Below are 23,244 nucleotides of genomic sequence, written 5' to 3'. Positions count from 1 at the left end.
TTTATATATGGTGAGAGATGAGAGATGGGATCAAGTTTCAGTCTTTTGTATATGGATATCCAGTTTTCCCAGCACAATTTATTGAAGAGACTTGTCTTTTCCCCAATGTATATTCTTGGCACCTTTGTCAAAAACGAGTTTACTATAGATGTGTGGATCTGTTTCTGGATTCTCTGTTCTGTTCCATTGGTCTATGTGTCTATTTTTATTCCAGTACCATGTTATTTTGGTTACTATAGCTCTGTATGTAATTTGAAGTTAAGTAGTGTGATTCCTCCAGTTTTGTTCTTTTTGCTCCATATAGCTTTGGCTATTCTGGGTCTTTTGTGATTCCATATAAATTTTAGGATTTTTTTTTTTTCTATTTCTGTGGAGAATGTCATTGGCATTTTGATAGGGATTGAATTAAATATGTAAATTACTTTGAGTAGTATAGATATTTTAACAATATTGCTTCTTCCAATCCATGAACACAGAATATCTTTCCATTTTTTGTGGGTCCTCTTCAGTTTCTTTCAATAGTGTTCTATAGTTTTCAGATATCTTCCACTTCTTTAGTTAATTCCTAGGTATTTAATTTTATTTGTGGTTATTGTAAATGGGATTACTTTTTGATTTCTTTTTCACTTTGTTCACTATTGGCATATAGAAATGCTACTGATGTTTATATGTTGATTTTGTATCTTGCAACTTTACTGGTTACTGAATTTATTGGTTCTGATAGATTTTGCTGGAGTTTTTCCAAATATGAGATCATATCATCCACAAAAAAGAATGATTTGACTTCTTCCGTTTCAATTTGGATGCCTTTTATTTCTTTCTCTTATCTGATTGCTCTAGCTAAAATTTCTAGTCCTGTGTTGAATAACGGTGAAAGTGGGCATACTTGTCATGTTCCAGATCTAAGAGGAAAGGATTTCAATTTTTCCCCATTCAGTACAATACTAGCTGTGTGTCTGTCATATATGGCTATTATGTTAAGGTATGTTCCTTCTATATCCCCTTTTTGGGAGTTTGAACTTTATCAGCTGCTTTTTCAGCATCAGTTGGAAATGATCATATAGTTTTTGTCCTTCATTCTGTTGATATGATGTATTAGATTGATTGATTTGTATATGTTGAACGTCCTTGCATTCCTAAGATAAATCCCACTTGGTCATAATAAATTATCTTTTTAATATATTGTTGAATTTGGTTCGCTAGTATTTTGTTGAGGATTTCTGCATCAGTATTCATCAGAGATACGGGTCTGTAGTTTTCTTTTTTGATGTGTCTTTGGTGCCAGGATAATACTGATCTCTTAGAATGAGTTTGGAAGTGTTTTCTCTTCCTCTGTTTTTTGGGACAGTTTGAGTAGGGTTGGTGTGAGTCCTTTAAATATTTAGTAGAATTCAGCAGTAAAGCCATCAGGTCCTGGGCTTTTCTTTATTGGGAGACATTTTATTACAGCTTTAATCTTGTTACTTGTTACTGGTCTGCTCAGGTTTTGGATTTCTTTATGGTTCAATGTTGGTAGGTTGTATGTGTCCAGAAATGTGTCCATTTCTTCTAGATTTTCCAATTTATTGGCATATAGTTGCTCATAGCAGCCACTAATCTTTTGAATTTCTGTGGTATCGGTTGTAATGTCTCCTTTTTCATCTCTGATTTTATTTATTCGGGCCTTTTTTCCTTAGTCTGGCTAAAAGCTTGTCAGTTTCATTTATCTTTTTTAAAAACCAACTTTTTGTTTCATTGATCTTTTATATTGTTTCCTTCATTTCAAAGTCATTTATTTCTGCCATGATCTTTATTATTCTACTAATTTTGTGTTTGGTTTATACTTGCTTTCGTAGTTCTTTAAGATACATCATTAGGTTATTTGATGTTTTTCTTTTTTCTTTTTTTTTTAGGTAGATACTTACAGCTATACATTTTCCTCTTAGTACTACTTTCACTATATCACATATGCTTTGGCATGTTGTTTCTATTATTTTGTTTCAAGAAACTTTTTTATTCCTTTAATTTCTTCATTGACCCCACTGGTCACCCCAGAGCATATTCTTTAATTTCCATGTATTTATATAGTTTCTAGAATTTCTCATTATTGATTTGTAGTGTTACTCCATTGTGGTCCAAGAAGATGCTTAATGAGCTCTTTTTTTTAGGCATGGTCTCACTGTGTCGCCCAGGCTAGAATAGAGTACAGTGGTTATTCACAGGTGTGATTGTAGTGCACTGCAGCCTCCAACTCTTGGCCTCATACAGTCCTCATGCCTCAGCCCCCCAAGTAGCTGGAACTATAGTCATGCATCACTGAGTCCAGCTTGCATTTTTGCCTTTTAAAATGGCCCCTAAGTATGGTTCTGAAATGTTTCAAGTGTCCGTAAGCACAAGAAGACTGTGCTGTCCCTTAAGGAGAAACTACTTGTGTTTAGATACGCTTTGTTTAGGCATGAGTTACAGTGCCCTTGGCCATGAGTTAAGTGTTAATGACTCAACAATATATATTAAAGTATCTTTAAACAGAAACACACAAAAAAGAAGGCTGTCTGTTAATCAGTTGGCAAAAATTTGACCATAAGCGTGAAGGAACCTAACACTAAATTTCCCACAGGAGCAGTGATTCAGTATGCTCTAATTCAGTGTTGTGGCAACTTTATAGAACATAACTGCTATAAATAACAATCAATTTTTTGTAATTGTAGTGATTTACAATAATGTATTTTATAACATTGAAGCATTTTTAGATTCTTTGAATAAATTCAATTTGGCAAAGATGCGGGTTGTTTTTTTTTTAGTATAGTGCTAGTTTAACTTATTTACTTTTGCGGAATTTTGCATGTGTAATCTGGTTTTCATCATTTTAAACTGGAAAATTTTATTCTGTTTTTAAGTTACAGTATTTATGTAAGTTACTCAAGTAATACGTTAATACTTTCACATGAATCTTTAAAAGAATATAGAAATGATACTCCCTTTTTTCTTTTATATTACCTATCCTCTGCCCCAACCTTTTCTATTCATTCTTTTTCATTTTTATTCATTCTTAATTTGTTAAGCGTCTTTCCAGATCTTTGTAATGCATATATGCACACACAGAGTTTGTTTTACTTTGGGTGTGTGTATGTTTAGTATGTCTTGTTATACTTTACATATTATTTTTCAACTTTTTAAAATAATAGTGTTTCTTGGAAACCCTTCCATGATACTTGTTATAGATCTACATGCGTAGTATTTCTCCAAGATGGGTATCTAGAAATGAAATTGCTGGGTTAAGGGCATGCATATGCATTTTTAAAATTTCTAATACCAGATTATCCTCCCCAGAAGTTGTACTCAATTATATTCCCACAAGTATGTCACAGTACCACTTTCTCCACATCCTTGCTGCCATGGTTTCATTATTTGTCCCCTGCAGAACTCATGTTGAAACTTAATCCCAGTCAGGCATGGTGGCTCACACCTGTAATCCCAGCACCTTGAGAGGCTGAGACAGGCAGATCACTTGAACCCAGGAGTTTAAGACCAGCCTGGCCAATATGGTGAACCCTGTCTCCACTAAAAATACAAAAAATAGCTAGGCATCATGGTGCTCATCTGTAGTCCTAGCTACCCGGGAGGCTGAGGTGTGGATCACTTGAACCCAGGAGGCAAAGGTTGCAGTGAGCCAAGATCACACCACTGCACTCTAGCTTGGGCGACAGAGTGAGACTCTGTCTCCCAAAAAAAAAAAAAAAAAGGCTTAATCCCCAGAGTGACATTGTTGAAAGGTGAGGCCTTTAAGAGGTGACTGGGTCTTGAAGGCTCTACCCCCATGAAACAGGAGTGGCATTAGTGGTTTTGTAAGAGGAGGAGAGACTAAACTAGCACACTCAGCTTCTCAGCAAAAAGGCACTTAGAGGTTGTGTCCCCTCATCTTTGGACTTCCCACCCTCCAGAACTTTAAAAAATAAATTTTGTTTCCTTGTAAATTACCCAATTTCAGATATTTTGTTATAAGCAACAGAAAATGTACGGAGACAGTTGTCAGTAATGATTGTCAGTGTTTTTTATTTCTGCCAATGTATATTCTCTTCATTTATTTTTTTGAGACGGAGTCTCGCTCTGTCACCCAGGCTGGAGTACCGTGGTGTAACTCACTTGGGATCATTTGTGTGCTTTAACCCCAGGAGTAGTAACATATTAAAGCTGAGCTTGAAGGAACAACCATAGTGGCAATTTCCAGTAGAGCAAAGCTCTGAAACTGTGAATAAGGAAATGGAAGTGTCAAAATCCTACTGTCAAAAGTATAACAATTAGAATCCTATAATGCAAAAATAAGAGTCTCTTTTTATTAAAAAAAAAAAAAAAGCCTTCATATTTTTTTCTTAAGGGCAGTGTTTCAGACATTGTTTTAAATGAAAATCACATTTTTTAATAGTAGGTTTATATGTAACATCCCCAAAGTGGAGTGTTTTAAATAGGAGCAAGGAGAAATTTCTTACCTTAATGATATGCTCAAATTAGTTTCTTTCAAGCATGGAAGCATATGAGCTTAAGTCTGCATATTGAAAGAGTAATTGGAATGTCTGTTGTTCCTTTCAAATTTTACACATACCATGTGGAAGACACTGGCACAAAATAATTCTTTCGACACTATTCTTCCTAAAAACTTAGTTATACTTCCAAAATAACATCAACTTATATCTGTGCAAGAATATTTCAGGGGAAATAATAAATGGAAAATGCTTTAGAATGTTTAGGTCTTTGTTGTTTTAATCCCTAGTTGATTAATACAAATAATGAAGGAAAATGTTAATGTTGGGCATTAGAAAGTTAAGGTACATTATCTAAATAATGAATCTAGGGGGCTTAGCAAGCTTAAAGTCAGCAGGAAGAGATGAAAACGTAGGGTTGCGTTACATCTTTTATAACCTGGTTCTCCCATGAAGGCCCACTTCACTCACCATAATGGAGCTGAGAATAAACTTTCTGTCCTAACCACCTATGTGTTTGTTCTTTAGCTCAGAAATAAAGATTACACGATAAAAATTTCTAACTTTACGTTTTTCTAAAAGAGTACATCCATATAAATTTAAGAAATAAACTACTTCTTCTAAAAACCTAATCAAAATGCAACACAAAGTTTTAAGTGTTAAGAACTAAAATTTAAAATATCAAAAGATAGACCAGGCCTGTAATCCCAACACTTTGGGAGGCTGAGGCGAGTGAATCACTTGAGGTCAGGAATTTGAAATGAGCCTGGCCAACAAGGCAAAACCCCATCTCTACTAAAAATACAAAAATTAGTTAGTTAGGTATGGTGGTACGTGCTTGTAATCCCAGATACTCAGGAGACTGAGTCAGGAGGAGAATCACTTGAAGCCAGGAGTGGAAGTTGCAGTGAGCTGAGATTGTGCCATTACTCTCCAGCCTGGGCAATAGAGCGAGACTCTGTCTCAAGAAAACAAAACAAAAACAAATAAAATATCAAAAGATAGTTCATTCAGCTGTTTTGAACACTGACTTTGTTTTCTATACACTGTCTTTTGTGTTGGAAAATTCCAAGAAGAAAGATGAATAATATTTAGTAGTTGATTAATCTGCCTTCTGAAGTTCACATACTAACTTTTGAAGGAGAACTTTTTATTAAACCGGGGAATTATGTATTTGCTTCTTAAAAAGTAATATATGGGTATGGTAAAAATAAAGATTCCAGTAGTAGAAAAAGATATGACAATAGAGGCCTCATGATTCTGTCTCCTCCATCTCACTACAATCTCTTCCCTGCAAAATAGCCATTGTTGTTTCTTGTGTATCCTTGCACAAGAAAAAAAATACACATTTACAGACATGACCATATTTTTGTTTTTTAAATTTGTACAAAAGGATCATGTACACATGGCTCCTATTTATCCCTCAGCGTGTGGAAGGCAGTGCCTTGTAAAATGTTGGACTAAGCTAATCATGCAGCACAGTGTGTCACCAACCAGAGCCAAAGAAAGAACAATTTTGTTTCCTAATACATGACAAGAACTTGGTCTGAAAAGTACTTTATAGAGAAGTAGCCTGAGTGGACAGTTCAGTTTACCTGGAAGCCAGTACTGATTTTTTGTTTGGAGTCCTTTAAAAAAATCATTTAAGTGGACCATTAATGTTCTTGTATTTGAAAGTACTTTGAACATAGAAAACTTGGGGACCATAGCATTAGTCACAAGTAGTTCTGCTTCAATTTCCTTAACATATATTCTAAGAAATGTATTTATTGAGTCAAAGATAACTTTTTATTTTTTTTTGAGACGGAGTTTTGCTGTTGTTGCCCAGACTGGAGTGCAATGGCATGATCTCGGCTCATCGCAACCTCTGCCTCCTGGGTTCAAGCAATTCTCCAGCCTCAGCCTCCCGAGTAGCTGGGACTACAGGCATGCACCATCATGCCCAGCTAATTTTTGTATTTTTAGTAGAGACGAGGTTTCACCTTGTTGATCAGGATGGTCTCGATCTCTTGACCTCGTGATCCACCCGCCTCAGCCTCCCAAAGTGCTGGGATTACAGGCTTGAGCCACCGCCCCCGGCCAAAGATAACATTTTTAAGCCTTTTAATGCTCATTGCCAAATTGTTCTTCAGAAGCATTGTGCAAGTTTATCCTGCCTTCAGCAAGTTACAAAGGAACAGTTTTACGGTTTTAATTCTCCCAAGCATTGAGTAATATTATATTTTATATTTTGTATTTTTTTAATCTTTGCTCATTTGAGAGGTAAATAATCTGTTGTTTGCTTCAACTTAAATTACTTTCATTACAGTAACTGTTTTTTCCTTATACTGTATTTACTTGCTATAGTTTTCTTCTTTTTCCTTCAGATTATCTGTTTTGGTCTATTGCCTATTATTGGGATCTCAATGTTCTTTTCTCATAAATCTTTAAGATCCTTATATATTAAAAATATTAACTTATATAGATTATATGCCATTCAGCACATATTTTTTCTCAATGTTATTGTTCCTTTGATTTATTTTTGTATTTAGGTGTTCTTTCATTCTTAAACTTAGAAAGTTCTCCTTCCTTCCATGGTATAGTTTAATATTCAGTTCCATTTTTTACTCAGTTTTTGTATTTATTGGGGTTTTTTAAAATTTTGTAATCCCCTGAATTGTTCAGAATTAGAATCTCCTTTATCTAATAGGGTCTATTTTAGGTTTTCTTATGTTCCATTGATCTGGTTATTTTTTTATAAAAACCTGTATAGGTTTTTATAAAATAATATGCTCGTAGACTGATCTCACCACTTTATTCCCTTCCTCCTCCGTCTGTTGCCTTTTTTTAATAAGAAAAAATTAATTTTTAGAATTACATCTAATAAGCACAGTAAACACCTAAAGGGTAGAGTGAACATTCTTCACTTTTTTTTTTTTTTTTTTTTTTTTTTTTTTGAGATGGAGTCTTGCCCTGTTACCCAGTCGAGTGCAGTGGCATGATCTCAGCTCACTGCAACCTCTGCCTCCTGGGTTCACTTGATTCTCCTGCCTCAGCCTCCCAAGTTGTTGGGATTACAGATGCCCACCAACACACCTGGCTAATTTTTGTATTTTTAGTAGAGATAGGGTTTCACCATGTTGGCCAGTCCGGTCTCGAACTCCTGACCTCAAGTGATCTGCCCACCTCGATCTCCCAAAGTGCTGGGATTACAGGTGTGAGCCACCATGCCTGGCCTTCACTTTACTTATACAGCTAGTGCTCGACTTACTACCACAATTGGGTCTGACAGACCGGTCGTAACACAATTTGGTCATAAGTTGTGTAGGCTATATGTACAGTACTGTGAAATGATGTTATAAAAATGTTTAAGTCATATTTTGTCATAATTTTCTTTCATTATTGTTATATATCATAATTTTCTTTGTTCATTTTATGCCATTTGTATCATCTCTACACCATTTTGTTTCTTATTTTTACATTCGTCAGGTTTAAGTAAAACACTGCATTACCAGTACAACTGGTTTAATATTTGCAAAACATACAAAATTACAAAGTACAGGTGCATACAAAAATACAAAATACAGGTGTAAAAAATACCATAGGAAACATTTTCCCAATTGCAAAACATATCAAAATATATAAACATGTACAAAACATTTTATTGGCCGCTGGTGCTTGGCTGCGGATCGTTGATGTCGTCATCTGAGGCAGCAGTTGGGGTTACCAGAGTTGGTTTTTTCATAAACATGGTGAGCTTTGTCTGAATTGTATGTTTCTTTTTTTCTTCATAAATTTCACGATACGGACGAAACACATCATGCGCCATCCGTTCAATCCTTGCAAATCGTTCGATGTTTGGGTCCATTGCTTCGAAATGTATAAGAAGTTTATTCAGTAAAGATAAACTGTCTGATAATCCCTTAGTGGTGAACTTTCTTTCTGGCTCCTCCTCTTCTTTCTCTGCTTCTCTTCTTTCTTCTTCCGCCACTCTTTCTTCTTGCAGTGTGATTAGCTCTTCATTTGTAAGTTCTCTGGATTCTTTGTCTAGCAACTCTTCGACATCTTCCATTTCACACTCCAAAGAAAGATCTTTAGCGAGTTTTACTATTTTTTCCCGAATCGTTTCAAGTTCATGTTCACTGTCAAATCCGTCAAAATCATTAACATAGTGCATAACACAATTTTTCCAGATGCCATTCATGCACTTTGTCGTCACAGCCTCCCAGGCGGCAGCGATATTCTTGATACACATCAAAATGTTGTAGTGTTTCCAAAAATCTACAGCGGAGCAGTCGTGGCTAGTGATTGTGGTTGTAAAGTCGAATGGTCGTAAATTGCATAGGTCGTAAGTTGATCAATACCTGTAACCATTTATTTCATTTCTTTTCTCTAGCAGGCATGCAAATCTTAAGAGGTACATTTATACTCCTTTGTTTAGCCACCTAGAACTTCCCAGGTTCTCCTTATTGCTTGTGTTTACTTTTGAATTTGGCCAAAATTTCCTTTCAGCCCTTACCTTTCTTCTGTACCTACCTCTAGTGTATAGTTCTCTTAAAAAATTTTATTCTGATTAGAAAAATAGTGCTTATTGGCTGGGTGCAGGTGGCTCATACCTGTAATCCCAACACTTTGGGAGGCCGAGGCAGGCAGATCATAAGGCCAGGAGATTGAGACCATCCTGCCCAACGGGTGAAACGCAGTCTCTACTAAACATACAAAAATTAGCTGGGTGTGGTGGCATGTGTCTGTAATCCCAGCTACTGTAGAGGCTGAGGCAGGAGAATCGCTTGAACCAGGTAGTCGGAGACTGCAGTTAGCCAAGATCACGCCACTGCACTCCAGTCTGGTGACAGAGGGAAACTTCATCTCAAAAAAAGAAAAATAGTGCATATTTATTGTAGAAAGTTCAGAAAATGTAGAAAAATACAGGGACAGAATAAATTCCTGTAATTTTGTCATTCATTGGTAGCCACATTTTGATGGGTTTTTTCCTCTATGTGATCAATCTTAATATACTTAATTTTACTAACAAAATTGGGATTACATGTTATATATGGTTTTATCACTTTTTCCTTATGTAAAATCTATCATGATTTTCTAACAAATATTTATGTTTGTGTTCCCAGCACCCTGCATAGTTTTTGTATATAGTCATTCCGCTGTGAAATAGGAATGATAGTCAATCGTGCAAAAAGTAGTCAGTGGTAGTGGTGTAACCAGTAATAGTCATTAGTAGGCCAGGCGTAATGGCTAATGCCTGTGATCCCAGCACTTCGGGAGGCTGTGGATCACCTGAGGTCAGGAGTTCGAGACCAACCAGGCCAACATGGTGAAACCCCCATCTGTACTAAAAATACAAAAATTAGCCAGGCCTGGTGGCATGCGCCTATAATGCCAGCTATGCAGGAAGCTGAGGCAGGAGAATAGCTTGAACCTGGGAGGCAGAGGTTGCAGTAAGTCGAGATCACCCCATTGCACTCCAGTCTGGGCAACAAGAGTGAAATTCCATCTCAAAAAAATAAGTTGTTAATAGTTAATATGAGTTTGGCCGTGTCTCAACTTTAAACGTACTGTAAAATCCTCATGATTATGGAAGAAAACCCCATGACTATTACCGTCTCCATTTTACAAGAACTGAGATATAAAGTTGTTTAATAATTTTCCCACAAGCCCCTTCATAGGAAGTAGTAGGATATGATACCAGGCCTTTTGATTTCAAAGCTTTTACTCTTTTCTCCCAGACCCTTACACTAATTGTTACCCCCTAGTGCTGACCCATAGACTTTTCCTGTGCTCACCCTTTGTATGTCCTTTTGAGTTCTCCGTCCTTTTGAGTTCTCCATTCTTTCTCCAGGGTCTTTGTGTAGCACAGAAATTCATCACTGGACAGCTTTGTGAGGCAGCTAGGTTGATGCTGCTTCTGTCTGCACTATTAGAGTAGCTAATATACTCTGACTACATTATGGCTTAGCCTAGCACTGTTGTGTGCACATTACCGTCCATTTCACAGTAACATTCTTTTCTAAGTGGGGTAATGTGTGGCTGTGGTTTCAATAGTAGTTCCTAGGGAAATGTTATTTTTATTCATCTGCAAGTTTCTCTGTGGTAATAACCTTTGTCCATCCAGTATTCCTTTGAATTTGTTTAGTTAATACAACTTTATTTTTTAGGATTTTACTTTGTGACTGGATCGTTTTTTAGTGGTTAAAAACCTGCCAATCATATATGACTCCAAAGTCAATAGATTATGTCTGTGTTGACACTTTGTTTGCAACCTTTTTTAAGCTGTGATTGCTACCTGATTTGCATTTCAAAATACTCTATGTTGAAAGTAGTAAGTGTAAGTCTGCTTGCATTTTTGCTTTCCTTTTTCTTTTTTTTAATTAAGGCCCGTTCTAAATGTAAAAGATAATGCTCAGTTTAAAAAACAAAATCCTTTTGTGATGTTTTACAAGACAATCTGATGTGAAAAGTGGTCTTGGAGAGATTAACCCCATTTTTATGAGGAAGTAATTTTTCCCAGAATTTGATCGGAGACTTAAGAAGGATCTGCTTTGAAGGAAAGGGGATGTCACCAGGATACATAATAACTGAAATACATTATGAATAATGTTTTTCAGAAGGTTAAGAGTAAGGAATGACAGTTCTTGATAAAAGGAGGAGGAATCAAGAGGCCCAGGATATGTAAAAATAAAACTGGTTATAGGGCTTAAAGGGAATGATCTTCTGTAGGCAATGTAAGTTATTTGGAGTAAAAAAAAAATACGAGACTACTATAAAATATGAAGAACTTGGAAGATGATAAAGGAAAAATGAAGAACGTAGAACATAGAAGGCACTAGCCCATCAATCTAAATGCTCTTTAAAATGCATTTTGGTAGGAAGAAACTCTGTAGATGGACCATCCCCATAGAATGTTTGCATCATTGTTTTTAAGCACTGTATTAGCACTTTTGTGGTTGCGTTATTGAAACTTCCATGGTAGTGCAGTACCTTTGCATGTAGAATATTCTATTGAATGAATGTTGAAAGTGATCTCAAGTTACTTGAAATTTGTTTAATAAGTCAATGCAATGACAAAATAATTTTCTTAATATAGAAATTTTTTTGAAACAGGTGATTTGCATGTGTTCTTATAACAAACAAGTTAAAAGTGTTTCTTGTAACTCATCGTAGGAACTTGAGTTGCTTTAAGGGTTGTGTCAGTTGAGTGAGTATTTTGGCTGTGGGAGCCAAATGGATAGGATACACGTGTGTGTGCCTGATGAATATGATAAATTTTGGCCCAGTTTTATAGTAGAGAGTATTTTCCTTCTTTGTAAAACCTGAAGTTGCATGTCCTTAATACACTTGTGTTCTTTCTGCCATTTCTTCAGGGAAACAGTGCTTCTTAGTCCTACGTCAGCAGCAGTTTAATGTCCAGGCTCTTGTGGCAGTGGGAGACCATGCAAGCAAGCAGATGGTTAAATTTGCTGCCAAGTAAGTAAGCAATTATATCCTGTTGTCAGAATAAACAATGGTGGGAACCAAGACTCCCAGGGGTTTGGACCATTTTCATACATTAACATCAATGCTTCGTTTGTTTAAAAATGTAGTTATTTAAATTGTCAGTTCAGTGTTGCTGAATACATTAAACTTACAAAAGAGAAAATATGGAGCACAGGCTTGAAATTCATTTGGAACTGCTGAAGCAGCACTCTCTACAGACAAGTCACATTTACTTTCAAGTGGAGTAACAAAAAGCCTGGCAGTCTCGAAACAGCAGAGCAACTTTATTTTGTTGTGTTTGTTGAGCTTCATTTCCTCCCTCCCTCCCTCCCCCAATTTGAGATTTGCATATTGAGCAACAGGTTTTCTAACTGAAAAATAAAAGTATATAAAATAAAAGAATGTAGTTTGGCAAATGATTTCCTCCAGAAAGAAGTAAAACAAATGTGTTACAACTTTCAGCTTTGACACCAAAAGAGTTTAGGAGAAAAAAGGTAAAACTTGCTTTTTCCTCCTGTACAAGTCTGGACTGTCCGGCCCAGAGTTTCCCTGTGGAAGCAGCACATTGTTTTGTTCAGCTTGCAGGAGGTGGATATAGAGATAGAAGTGTGGTTGTGCGTGCAGTGGCTCTAAAGTGATGAGAGTACTTTTACTTGGTAGTTGGTGTCTCAAGCTTTGTTTCATGTGTTTCTCAATTTCATCAGTTTTTTTGTTTTGTTTTTTAGACAGAGTCTCTCTCTGTCTCTGGGCTGGAATGCAGTGGCAAATTTTATTTCCATGATAATGATCTCAGAAAACATGGGAAAATGGATGGTCTTTATGTTTTAAGTAATAAAGTAATTTCATAGGTGTATTTTTTAAAAGAATTCAATCAGAGTAAATGATATATTTTTTCTATTTAAAAAAATTTTTCCCTTTAGATACATGCTTTCATAGATGGGTTAATATAGATGGAATTGTGAGTTTTAGAATTGGAAAGAAACTTACAGATTTTCTAATTTAATATCCTAATTTAGCTTTCAGCCCTCCCTGACCCTCTAGCACAATGTTTTACATATGATGGATGCTCAGCAGCTGGTTTTGGTTTAGATATTTATTTATCAAATTCAGTTTTATTACGTCATAGTAATACCTGCACTCGGGTTTAAAAACTTCAGTGCCATGAATTAATATCAATTCATTGATGAGACCAGTAGTATTTTAGTACTACTAGTACGGTAGCCCCACCTCTCCCTATCTCCCTGTCCTGCTGCCCAGAGACAGCCACTTATCTTCTACCTGTGTCTTCTGGTAATTCGGTTTGCTTGTTTTGTTTCCTAGTGAGAGTGTGTGCATTTGTCATCTAGCCTTTTAAGGTCAGTGTGTCTCCTATGTAGTCAAACATAAATGACCTTCGTCCCTAGAAATTTTATCTGCACAGAGAGCCTTCTATAAAAAGAAAAAGATGGCCCTGGAAGCCACAGACATAGATGCTAAATTCTATTAAATGTACTGAACAATACTGGAAAAAAGTCAACCTCAAATTAACAAACAACTTTTATAGTTATTGTCTTTTGTACAATAATTTGGTTCTGAAAACTGTTACATGAAGCTGACGGTTACATAGAGGAATATTTTTTTTTTTTCCATAAAACTGCATTATAGCCTCAGTATTACATTCCTAAAGCTTCCAGTGGAAAAGTCTTTTGAAAATCCCACTTACCCATAATGTTCAGTGAGAAGCATTCTACTGACAAGTGGGCAGTTAATCCATATGATGTATTTAGAAGCAGACACGTTAAAATACTCCACAAATAAGTTATTATTTCAGATCTTCTCAGAAACTCCTGGGACTTGACTAAGTAACAGTGATTGAGTATATCAGATGTCAACCATAGCTTGATAGCCAAAAGAGCTACTTTCAAATGGCCTACCAAACAGAACTTAGTTCACTAATGCCCTCAAAAAATTAAAGAACACATTTTTATCATTATTTTAATAAATTAAAGGCTTTCATCCAAATGAGATGACATATGGGTGATCTTTCTTTTAGGCAAGGGAATAATATAGATAATTTAGCCTAGATTTTGTAATTCCTGAAGTGAAACTCCAAAAAGATCTAGAGGCAGTTCAGGCTTAACAACTAAATTGTTACTTGATTTTGTAGCTATTTTTAGTCCCTTTAAAAAATGGACTTTATATGATAAAGTAGCAATATGTGGGAAAAGGTTGAGCTGTTGTAAATTATAAACCTTTTCACTGTTATATGCAAGTGAATGGAGTCAGTTTTATACAATAGGCTCAACATGTGGTACATAGATAACTATTATTACACTTTTGGCACAAGTATGTTAAGGAATCAAGCCTGATGTAATTACAGTAGGCGGGTTAATGGCTTTTGCTATCTTGTGAAAAAGGAAAATTCTTATGGCTAAGACTCTTGGCAAAATAATGATGAGTTTTTAGTTTTTGTAGTTGATTAAGATAATTTTCTTAGGAACATGATTTTATGTTGCAGATGGGTCAGTCAGTTTGTCCTTTCTGTGTGATGTCAAACTATACTTCTAAGGTAGTTCAGAACTCCTGATCCTTGGTAAGAGAAGTCTACTTTTAGACTTCATCAAGAACTTTTAAAAACTTTTTTAGGAAAAAGATGTATGGGGTTTTTCTTTGCCTTTTAAAATTCTTTTCCTAAAAATTGTTACTGTGTTTTATCTAAAATGGGTATGCACTACTCCTTTGTGAAAGGAAAAATTAAGATAGCTCTCATACATTTATCTTTGAGATCACTTGTTTAGGTGAACGGATCCTGCTAAAAACAAAAATCTAAGGTGTAAGGTTCACCATTTGGTGAACTGATAGTTCTAAAAACAAAAAACTAAGGTGTAAGGTTATTATTGAATCATAAATAGCAATACAAAGAAATTCTTCTTTATTATTAACACATGAAAAGGAAGAAATTTTATAACCTGCTGTGGTTGTAAAATATATATTCACTGTGGTTATTATTATTGTTATTCACTAACTATATTCATTATTCTTGTACCAAACTACAAAAACCTTAAGTTCACTTGAACTTTGTGTTTTTTTTTTTGTTTTGGTTTTGGTTCTTTTTTTGATTTTGAGATGGTGTTTCACTCTTGTTGCCCAGGCTAGAGTACAATGGTATGGTCTCGGCTCACTGCAACCTCTGCCACCCAGGTTCAAGCCATTCTCCCGCCTCAGCCTCCTGAGTAACTGGGATTACAGGCACCCACCACCACGCCCAGCTAATTTTTTGTATTTTTAATAGAGACTGGGGATTTCACCATATTGGTTGGCCTCGAACTCCTGACCTCAGGTGATCCACCCGCCTTGGCCTCCCAAAGTGCTGGGATTACATGTGTGAGCCACTGCGTCCGGTCGACTTTGTATGTTTTTAAGCATGGAGAATAGTTGAATTTTCTGATATGACACCAGAATTAAAGCAGTACTAAAATTTCTAAAACATTTGAAAGTAAAGCCTTCTGTTTGTCTCTCCACATGAGTTTTTATAGACAGTTGGCTTCAATTTTTTTGTCTCCTTTTAGTGTTCTTTATATTTTCTGCCGTGTTACTTGGTTTAGGACCAAATAGTCCAGTCATTTATTAAACTAATATTTATTGAATGATACATACCTTTTTTGCTCTCTCTTTAAGTCCACTCTTGCCAGAAGTTTTATTTTGAGGGCTAGTTTATCTAAAATCTTTAATGGCTTCCTACTTCCAACCATCTCCACTATTCTGCCTGGTGGTTCCCTCACTACAGTGTTACTTCCCTCTACTTCCCAGTACATATTATTTAGACTGGGGAGATACTCCTTGCCTGCAATGACCTCTCTTACTTCACTTCTCATTTGAAAGGCATTGGCTTTATTCGTTAATCCTCATTCTTTGTCATTTAGCTTGACCCCACATCCTTCATTATCCTCATTGTTTGGTTTCTCTGTTCATTTATTAGGGATCCACATATATATTCTTAGGATGCTGAGAATTATATATATTTATATATTTGTATTATATGTATTATATATATTTAAAAGTTTTAATATACATTTTGATGATAACCTTAAAGTTATATGAGTATTATTCCATATCATCTTAAAAACCAATTTATAACTGAAACCTGCCATGTGAATCTAGTGCTCCATTAGCATTACTATCTTATTTACAGTTGCATTCATGCCAGCTGAAGCCAAATGATACTTACATTCTGTACAAATGAAGGTTTCACAGTAGCTTGAATAGAGACACATGCTGATCGAGTTGGGTTACCAGGTAGTATTTGGTAATTAAGGGCAATTCTGAACTCAGAAATGCTTGTACCATTCAAGCAGATATATTAAATTCTCTTTTTGTCTGTATAGGAGCAGCAGATCACTAATAGTATAACAGCTTGATGCAAGGAAAAATGTTTCTATTTCAAGTGCCAGTTAAGTTTCAGTTATTTGGTAATTCATTTGGTGCAAATTTTAATTAACAATGCTACATTATTAACTTTCACATAAGCAAGATAGTTTTATAAAATGATTGACTGATACTTTATTTAAATAAATTGTCATTCTTAGATTACTGTTTGCAGAATTTTGGTTAATTATGAAGCTGAAATGTCCTGAGTCTACCTCAGAGTTAATGTTTTAGGTAACTGAACAGGTATTCTTCGTATTACTAGTATATTGAAGACAGAATACAGAAACAAATTAATTATGGAACTGGCGCTGAGGCTACAAGCTTTATACAGTAAACCAAATGTCAGCAATTTAGTTTTAGTAAAACGACAAATTAATATTATTAATTTTAATTTTGTTTTTATTTAAAAATTTATTTCGATTTTAAAGTTAAGGGCTATAAGCATAAGCACTTACACTAATTTAGTATTTGTAGGTCTTTAAGTAACATGACAGAACTAATTTAAGTCATCACTAGGGGTTGCTGGCATTTTTTGTTCCACTAAAGAGAACCCATACAGTAGTTTCAGAACTGCTGGCCTGTGCCATGCTAAGTAGTGCATACTTCTCACCAAGCTTATTTTGGACTCAAAATTCTTGGGGTTTTAGTGAAGAAAAATGAGTTCATAATATAAGTTATTGGCTGGGCATATTTGATTTGAGCCAGTGTGGCTCATCCCTGTAATCCCAGCACTTCAGGAGTCCAAGGCAGGCAGTTCACTTGAGCCCAGAAGTTTGAGACCAGCCTGGCCAACATTGCAAAACCCCATCTCTACAAAAAAAAAAAAAAAAATAGTTTAAAAATTAGTAGGGCATGGCGGCACGCACCTGTAGTCACAGCTACTCAGGAGGCTGAGGTTGGAGAATCACCTAAGCCCAGGAGGTCCAGGCTGCAGTGAGCTGTAGGACTGCCACTGCAGTCCAGCTTGGACAACAGAGCAAGACTCTGGCATAAAAACGAAGTTATCATGATTTAAAGAATGATTTAAATCTTTAATTTTTGCAAAGCACACGTGGGCAGATGGGTGTAATAGAGGTACAGAGAATACAGGGACTTAGTTCCCTACTAACTGGTGACAAAGAGTCCCTCATTGACTAAACTCAGACTCCTTTGAAAGAACCTTCTTCCCCAATAAGCCTTGACTTTTTTACTTCATGTTCATACCTGCATTGTTGTTTTAGTAAGCATCCTGCTGAGTTGCTTTAACCACAACCCCCTCATCCACCCTTCAGTATCTGATCACCCTCCATAGCTAATCAGGTTCCTCTTCCTCCATCCCCCAGGTGATGTCTGATCACCCTCGCATGCCTACAGCAAGAACCCTGTTAGGTCACTTTAGCCAGAATCTCCCCTTACCCTTAATGGCTCCTCTTAGTAATTTTCCATCCACTGACTCTGTGTTCCCATCCTTGGCTCTAAGTTCCTACGTGCCAATGGTGTATTCAAAGTTGAGCCCAGTTCTATACTCATATCTCTTTTCCCCTATTGCAATAGTCTTGAATAAAATTTGTTTTTACCACTTTAAATACTGTACAGCTCTGGTTTTCCCTGACACAGCCATGTGACTTTATATGTTGTTTACTATCTTACTTAAATTAGGTTAGATAGTTCTGCTTATCATACCTCATTCTTCAGAGCTAAGACTCTTACTCAAACACTGCTATTTCCACTTACCTGAGAAATGTATGCAAGTCTGAGATCTAGTATGGTACCAATTCACTGTAATTGAAAGAAGTGTTTGACCTTTAAACAAAGCTTGTACTTACCTTAGAATTGAAACATATGGCTGGGCGAGGTGACTCACAGCTGTAATTCCAGCACTTTGGGAGGCCAAGGCGGGCAGATAACCTGAGCCCAGAAGTTCAAGACTAGACTGGGCAATATGGTAAAACCTCATCTCTACAAATAAAAGTCAAAATAATTAGCCAGGCATGTTAATGTGAGCCTGTGATCTCAGCTCCCTGGGAGACTGAAGTAGGAGGATCACTGGAGCCTGGGAAGTGACAGTTGCAGTGAGCCAAGATTGTGCCATAGCACTCCAGCCTAGGTGATAGATTAAAATCCTAATTAAAAAAAAAAAAAAAAAAAGAATATTTAAAACATTTAAAAATTATTGACTTGAATGTGCATGGTTATATAGATCTGTGAGTACATTTCTCATTGAGTATAGTAAGAGTTAAGACATTATTTCTGACAACCAGAAAGCTAAAAAATTTATTGGTTTTGCTGAAAACCTTTAATAGTCAAGTTTCTGTGTTAAAAATGTTAGTAGTTTTTGTTGACATAAGGGTATATAAATATGCAAATGGAAAAACTATTAATGTACGTAGTGTCTCTTTCACCATTATTGATTTTTTTTGGATGGTGGTGGTGGTAATAAATGGAAATCGTTTAGAAAAACATGAGCTGATGATTACCCAGAACTAAAATTTGGTCATCACCCAGCCTCTACCAACTCCCAAGTTTATTTCTACTATTAACAACACATCAGAATATATTAGAATATAGGATTTCTGTTATATTTTAGGCCTTTATTATGACCATCTAGTATAATAAAGTACGTCAAGGCACTTAAGTCTGTGGTACCTAGAATGAATGATAATAAAAGGTAAAAAACACTGTTTGTATAAAGATTATGCTGCCCATCTTCTGTCATTATCTTGGGTTTATCAATAGATTATGAGTAATAGAATACTCTTCGGCAACCTCCATAGCAGGGTCATATATTTTTGAGGTGAAAGGTCATGGAAAACCCATCCCCCACCACATACAGGACTCTTACTGCGTGTGAAATATTATTTTAATATTTAAGATACGTAATTTGCCAATAAAACTCAGTATAGAAACTACATTGCTTTATCTTGCCAACCTTTCCAGTGTCTAGCATGGATTTTTATGCTTACTTGGATGCCTCTTCCCTGTTAGTCCGTGTACCAGACCCAAAAGGTACAGTGGTCACCAGCATCTTCCCCATTTGATGTACAGGGCAAATAACAGGTTTGCCTATAATAATAGCAGTAATAGCTGACTGTTACTATATACTGAGCTGCAAAGTGTCAGACATCTGTTTTCTCACCTGATTCGCACAGCAGCCCCATGAGGTGTAGATACTGTTTTTGTCTTTTTTTGTTTTGGGGGCAGGAAGGAGGTTGGTTCTGTTCTCTCTTTTTTTTTTTCCAGATGAGGAAATCAAGGTGTGAAATATTAAGTGTTTTGACTAAGGTATCTTAGACTCTGGACTGACACTCTAGTCTCTGTGTCATCCTGCCTCTCTGAAATAGTGTGTAATGATGTTAGTTCAAAGCCCTCCCACATTATAGCTCCACTTAGAATACAGCCTATTAGTTGACACTGCCCCCAAGGCATTACAAGTCAAAACTAAAGGGAAAAAAAGTTTAGTTTACAAAACAGAACTGGGTTAGGCGTGGTGACTCATGCCTGTAATCACAGCACTTTAGAAGGCTGAGATGGGAGGATCACTTGAGCCCAAGAGTTTAAGAGCACCCTGGGCAACATGGCAAAACCCTGTATCTACAAAAAATAATTAAATAAAAATTTAAAATAGATAAAAAGTAGAACTGATTATAAAGTAATTAAAAAAAAAATTGTTTTAGCCAGGTATAGTGGCTCACGCCTGTAATCCCAGCACTTTGGGAAGCTGAGGTGGGTGGATCACCTGAGGTCAGGAGTTTGAGACCAACCTGACCAACATGGAGAAACCCTGTCTCTACTAAAAATAAAAATTAGCCAGGCTTGGTGGCGCATTCCTATAATCCCAGCTACATGCCTGTAATCCCAGAATCTCCTGAGTTAGGAGAATCGCTTGAACCTAGGAGGTGGAGATTGCGGTGAGCCGAGATCTCGCCATTGCACTCCAGCCTGGGCAACAAGAGTGAAACTCTTGTCTCAAAAAAAAAAAAAAAAAACACTGAAACCAGGCATTTTGGAAAACAGAAATGAGGTAAAGAACTTGGGGAGGAAAAGAAAATTTTTTAAAAAATTTATGTTTGAGTGATAAATCCATGCTAAAAATTCCAAAGGAGGACTTTAATTTTAACTATTAGTAACACTAATAAGTTTGTCTCTTTCACTATAAAGCAGTAGCTGCCTTCTAAGGATTCACCCTATTGTTAAAAAGCATGCTCTAAAAATAAGGAGGAGCAACAGGGAGTTGGAACCAGAGTTTCATGTTGTCAGTAACAGTTATTTTTCCTGAATAATCTCAATAATAAAAATTTTGATAGTTATAAACATGAAACCTAACACTGCTAGAGGCAGATCTAATAATTAATAGCATCTACTTTTGCTTAAACTTTAGGCTTTTTTTCTTATCAGCAGTGCCATTAACACAATACATTTTACACCTTTGTATCACTCTCATGAAAAATAAGGCACAAAGTCACTTTAAAAAGCAGCTGTGTGGTATATACTACCGATGTTGAAAATAAAACCACAAACTTAGAATTTAAGATACGAATTTATCTTCTACTAAGATTGTGGTTGCAGAAAAGAATTGAAAGGATTTGGCTAGATAACTAATACTGTTCCTTAACACATCAAATTGCACGCTCTTTGTTAGTCACGTGTGCCAACTAAAATCCTTTCCTAGAATTGATCTGTCAATAGCAAGGGAGAAGTGATCTTGGGACATTAAGGTATGGATGCCCTTTTAGGTTAGCTTTTTGTAGAGTGGCACTAATGTGGTGTCAGTTCTTCTGTGTGACATATGCATTCCTAAAAATAACTCTCCTATGCAAAATTGTGCAATAAAAATCATGGTGTTTATGGAGAAAATGGAGTTCATGGCATAACTTAACTCAAAAACTTGATGTGAAGAACGGGAACCTCTTATACACTATTGGTTGGAATGTAAATTAGTATAGCCTCTATGGAAAACAGTATGGCAGTTATTCAGAAATTAAAAATAGAACTATCTTATGATCCAGTAATCCCATTATGGGATAATTATCCAAAGGAAATGAAGTCATTATGTCAAAGAGAGATATATATTTACACTCCAATATTAATTGCAGCACCATTCACCATAGCCAAGATATGGATTCAACCTAAGTTTCTTCAACAGATGAATGGATAAAGTGTGGGCTATATACACACTGGAATACCATTCAGCCATAAAAATCTGAAATCTTGTCATTTGTGGCAACATAGATGAACCTGCAGAGCATTATGTTAAGTGGAATAAGCTAGACAAAGAAGAGAAATATTGTATCATCTCATTCATGTGCTAAAGATGTTGATCTTATAGATAGATATAGAGAGAATAGTTGGTAGGGGCAGAGGGGGATGAGGGAGAAATTGGTCAATCTGTACAAAGTCGCAGATAGGAAGAATAGTAAGTTCTGGTGTTCTCTTGCACAGTAGGGTGACTATGGTTAACAATATTCTATATTTCAGAACAGCTAGAAGAAAGGATTTGGAATGTTCTCAGCACAAAGAAGTCATAAAAGTTTGAGGTGATATGCCAAATGCCCTGATTTGATTTTTACACAATGTATACATGTATGGAGACATCGCACTGCACCTCATAAGAATGTACAATTATTTGTCAATTAAAAAAAAAAACTTCATTAATGGCATACTTTTTGAAAAGACAAGAACCTAACTTTTTATTTATTTATTTATTTTTTTTTTTTGAGACGGAATCTTCCTCTTGTTACTCAGGCTGGAGTGCAGTGGCACAATCTTGGCTCACTGCAACCTCCTCTTCCCGAGTTCAAGCAATTTTCCTGCCTCAGCCTCCCAAGTAGCTGGGATTACAGGCATCTGCTACCACGCCAAGCTAATTGTATTTTTAGTAGAGACCGTGCAAAATGCTCATTGAGAGTTTAAGAAATACATAAATACTATAATAAATACAGCATTTTACCTTGACAAAAATGTGCAGTTTGCTTGCAGAAGTGGGTATCAAAAGAAAGGCAGTTTGTAAGTTATTGTGAAGTGGTGGAAGAAACAATGTCTGAAATCAGAGGGAAAGCTGTAACACCAGATGTGGATAGGTATGACTTGAAACATGAGTTATGGGTAGATGTATGTGCATTTTGTATTCCTGCATGACTGAGTACACCAAAGTACTGTTGTCTACATTGACCAAGTGTTCTCACTGATGAAATCTGGCATAGGCAAAAGCAAAATTCACCTTATACTCAAATTGTTCCCTAATACGTCAGTGGTGTTGGAACAAATTCACATTTTCAATACAAGCTTTATAGCAAAACTGACTGTACTCTTGAAAGTGACAACAGGATTTGCTAATGAGTGGATAAAACATGAATCTTACCTGTTTGGTTACTGTTTGTGTGAGGATAAGGAAATAATGAATTCACAATGACTGGTTTGAGAAACTAAGTGGAAATGACACCAGTAATGTGGAATAAATTGCCAATATAGACCGAGAGTAAACATGACCCACTGTTGGACCTGGGATGGGCTCATCTTCCCGTATAGCACTGGCCAAATAAAAAATGGACACTTAAGAGGAATGAAGCTATCTCCTTTTCCATTGGGTCGGCAGCCAATAGTATCTCCTAAGCTTATCTGTATCAAGTTGATCGAAGAGAAGTTCCAGGTTTTTGAGTTTATAAAAAGCCCAATAGGTTGTTTTACCCAATAATCCTCTGATTATAATTTCCATCAATCTGCCTCCCCCATGCCTCCTCATTTTCTGTTGGACCTCATCAGGACTTCTAGTCTTTTTCTCAATCTCCACATTCTTTCCCAGTCTTTTCAGGCTCCTTCTGACCTCATGCGGCCCTATGCTCCATTCCTGGAGCTATTCTCTGCACCTTTATCCACTGTTCCCCGCCCCTTTGTTTCTCTTGCCCCCTAAACACCACACAAACTCCCCTGTCCC

At 36.2% G+C, this 23,244-nt stretch overlaps 1 protein-coding gene across 1 annotated transcript in view; it reads left to right on the top strand.

The window, feature by feature from the left end:
* Nucleotides 1-23,244, top strand: part of DARS1 (aspartyl-tRNA synthetase 1) — a 79,126-nt gene that overhangs the window by 12,586 nt on the left and 43,296 nt on the right. The window contains exon 4 of the mRNA XM_032286327.1: nucleotides 11,816-11,918. Coding sequence (XP_032142218.1) covers nucleotides 11,816-11,918 — 103 coding nt within the window. The remainder of the gene's footprint in view (nucleotides 1-11,815; nucleotides 11,919-23,244) is intronic.

This window comes from Sapajus apella, unplaced genomic scaffold (assembly GCF_009761245.1).
Source record: "Sapajus apella isolate SASKATOON/1434 unplaced genomic scaffold, GSC_monkey_1.0 scaffold18, whole genome shotgun sequence".
In the NCBI taxonomy this organism is placed as follows: Eukaryota; Metazoa; Chordata; class Mammalia; order Primates; family Cebidae; genus Sapajus; species Sapajus apella.
The sequence above is the reverse complement of the archived record's forward strand: the minus strand, read 5'-3'. Positions and strand labels throughout refer to the sequence as shown.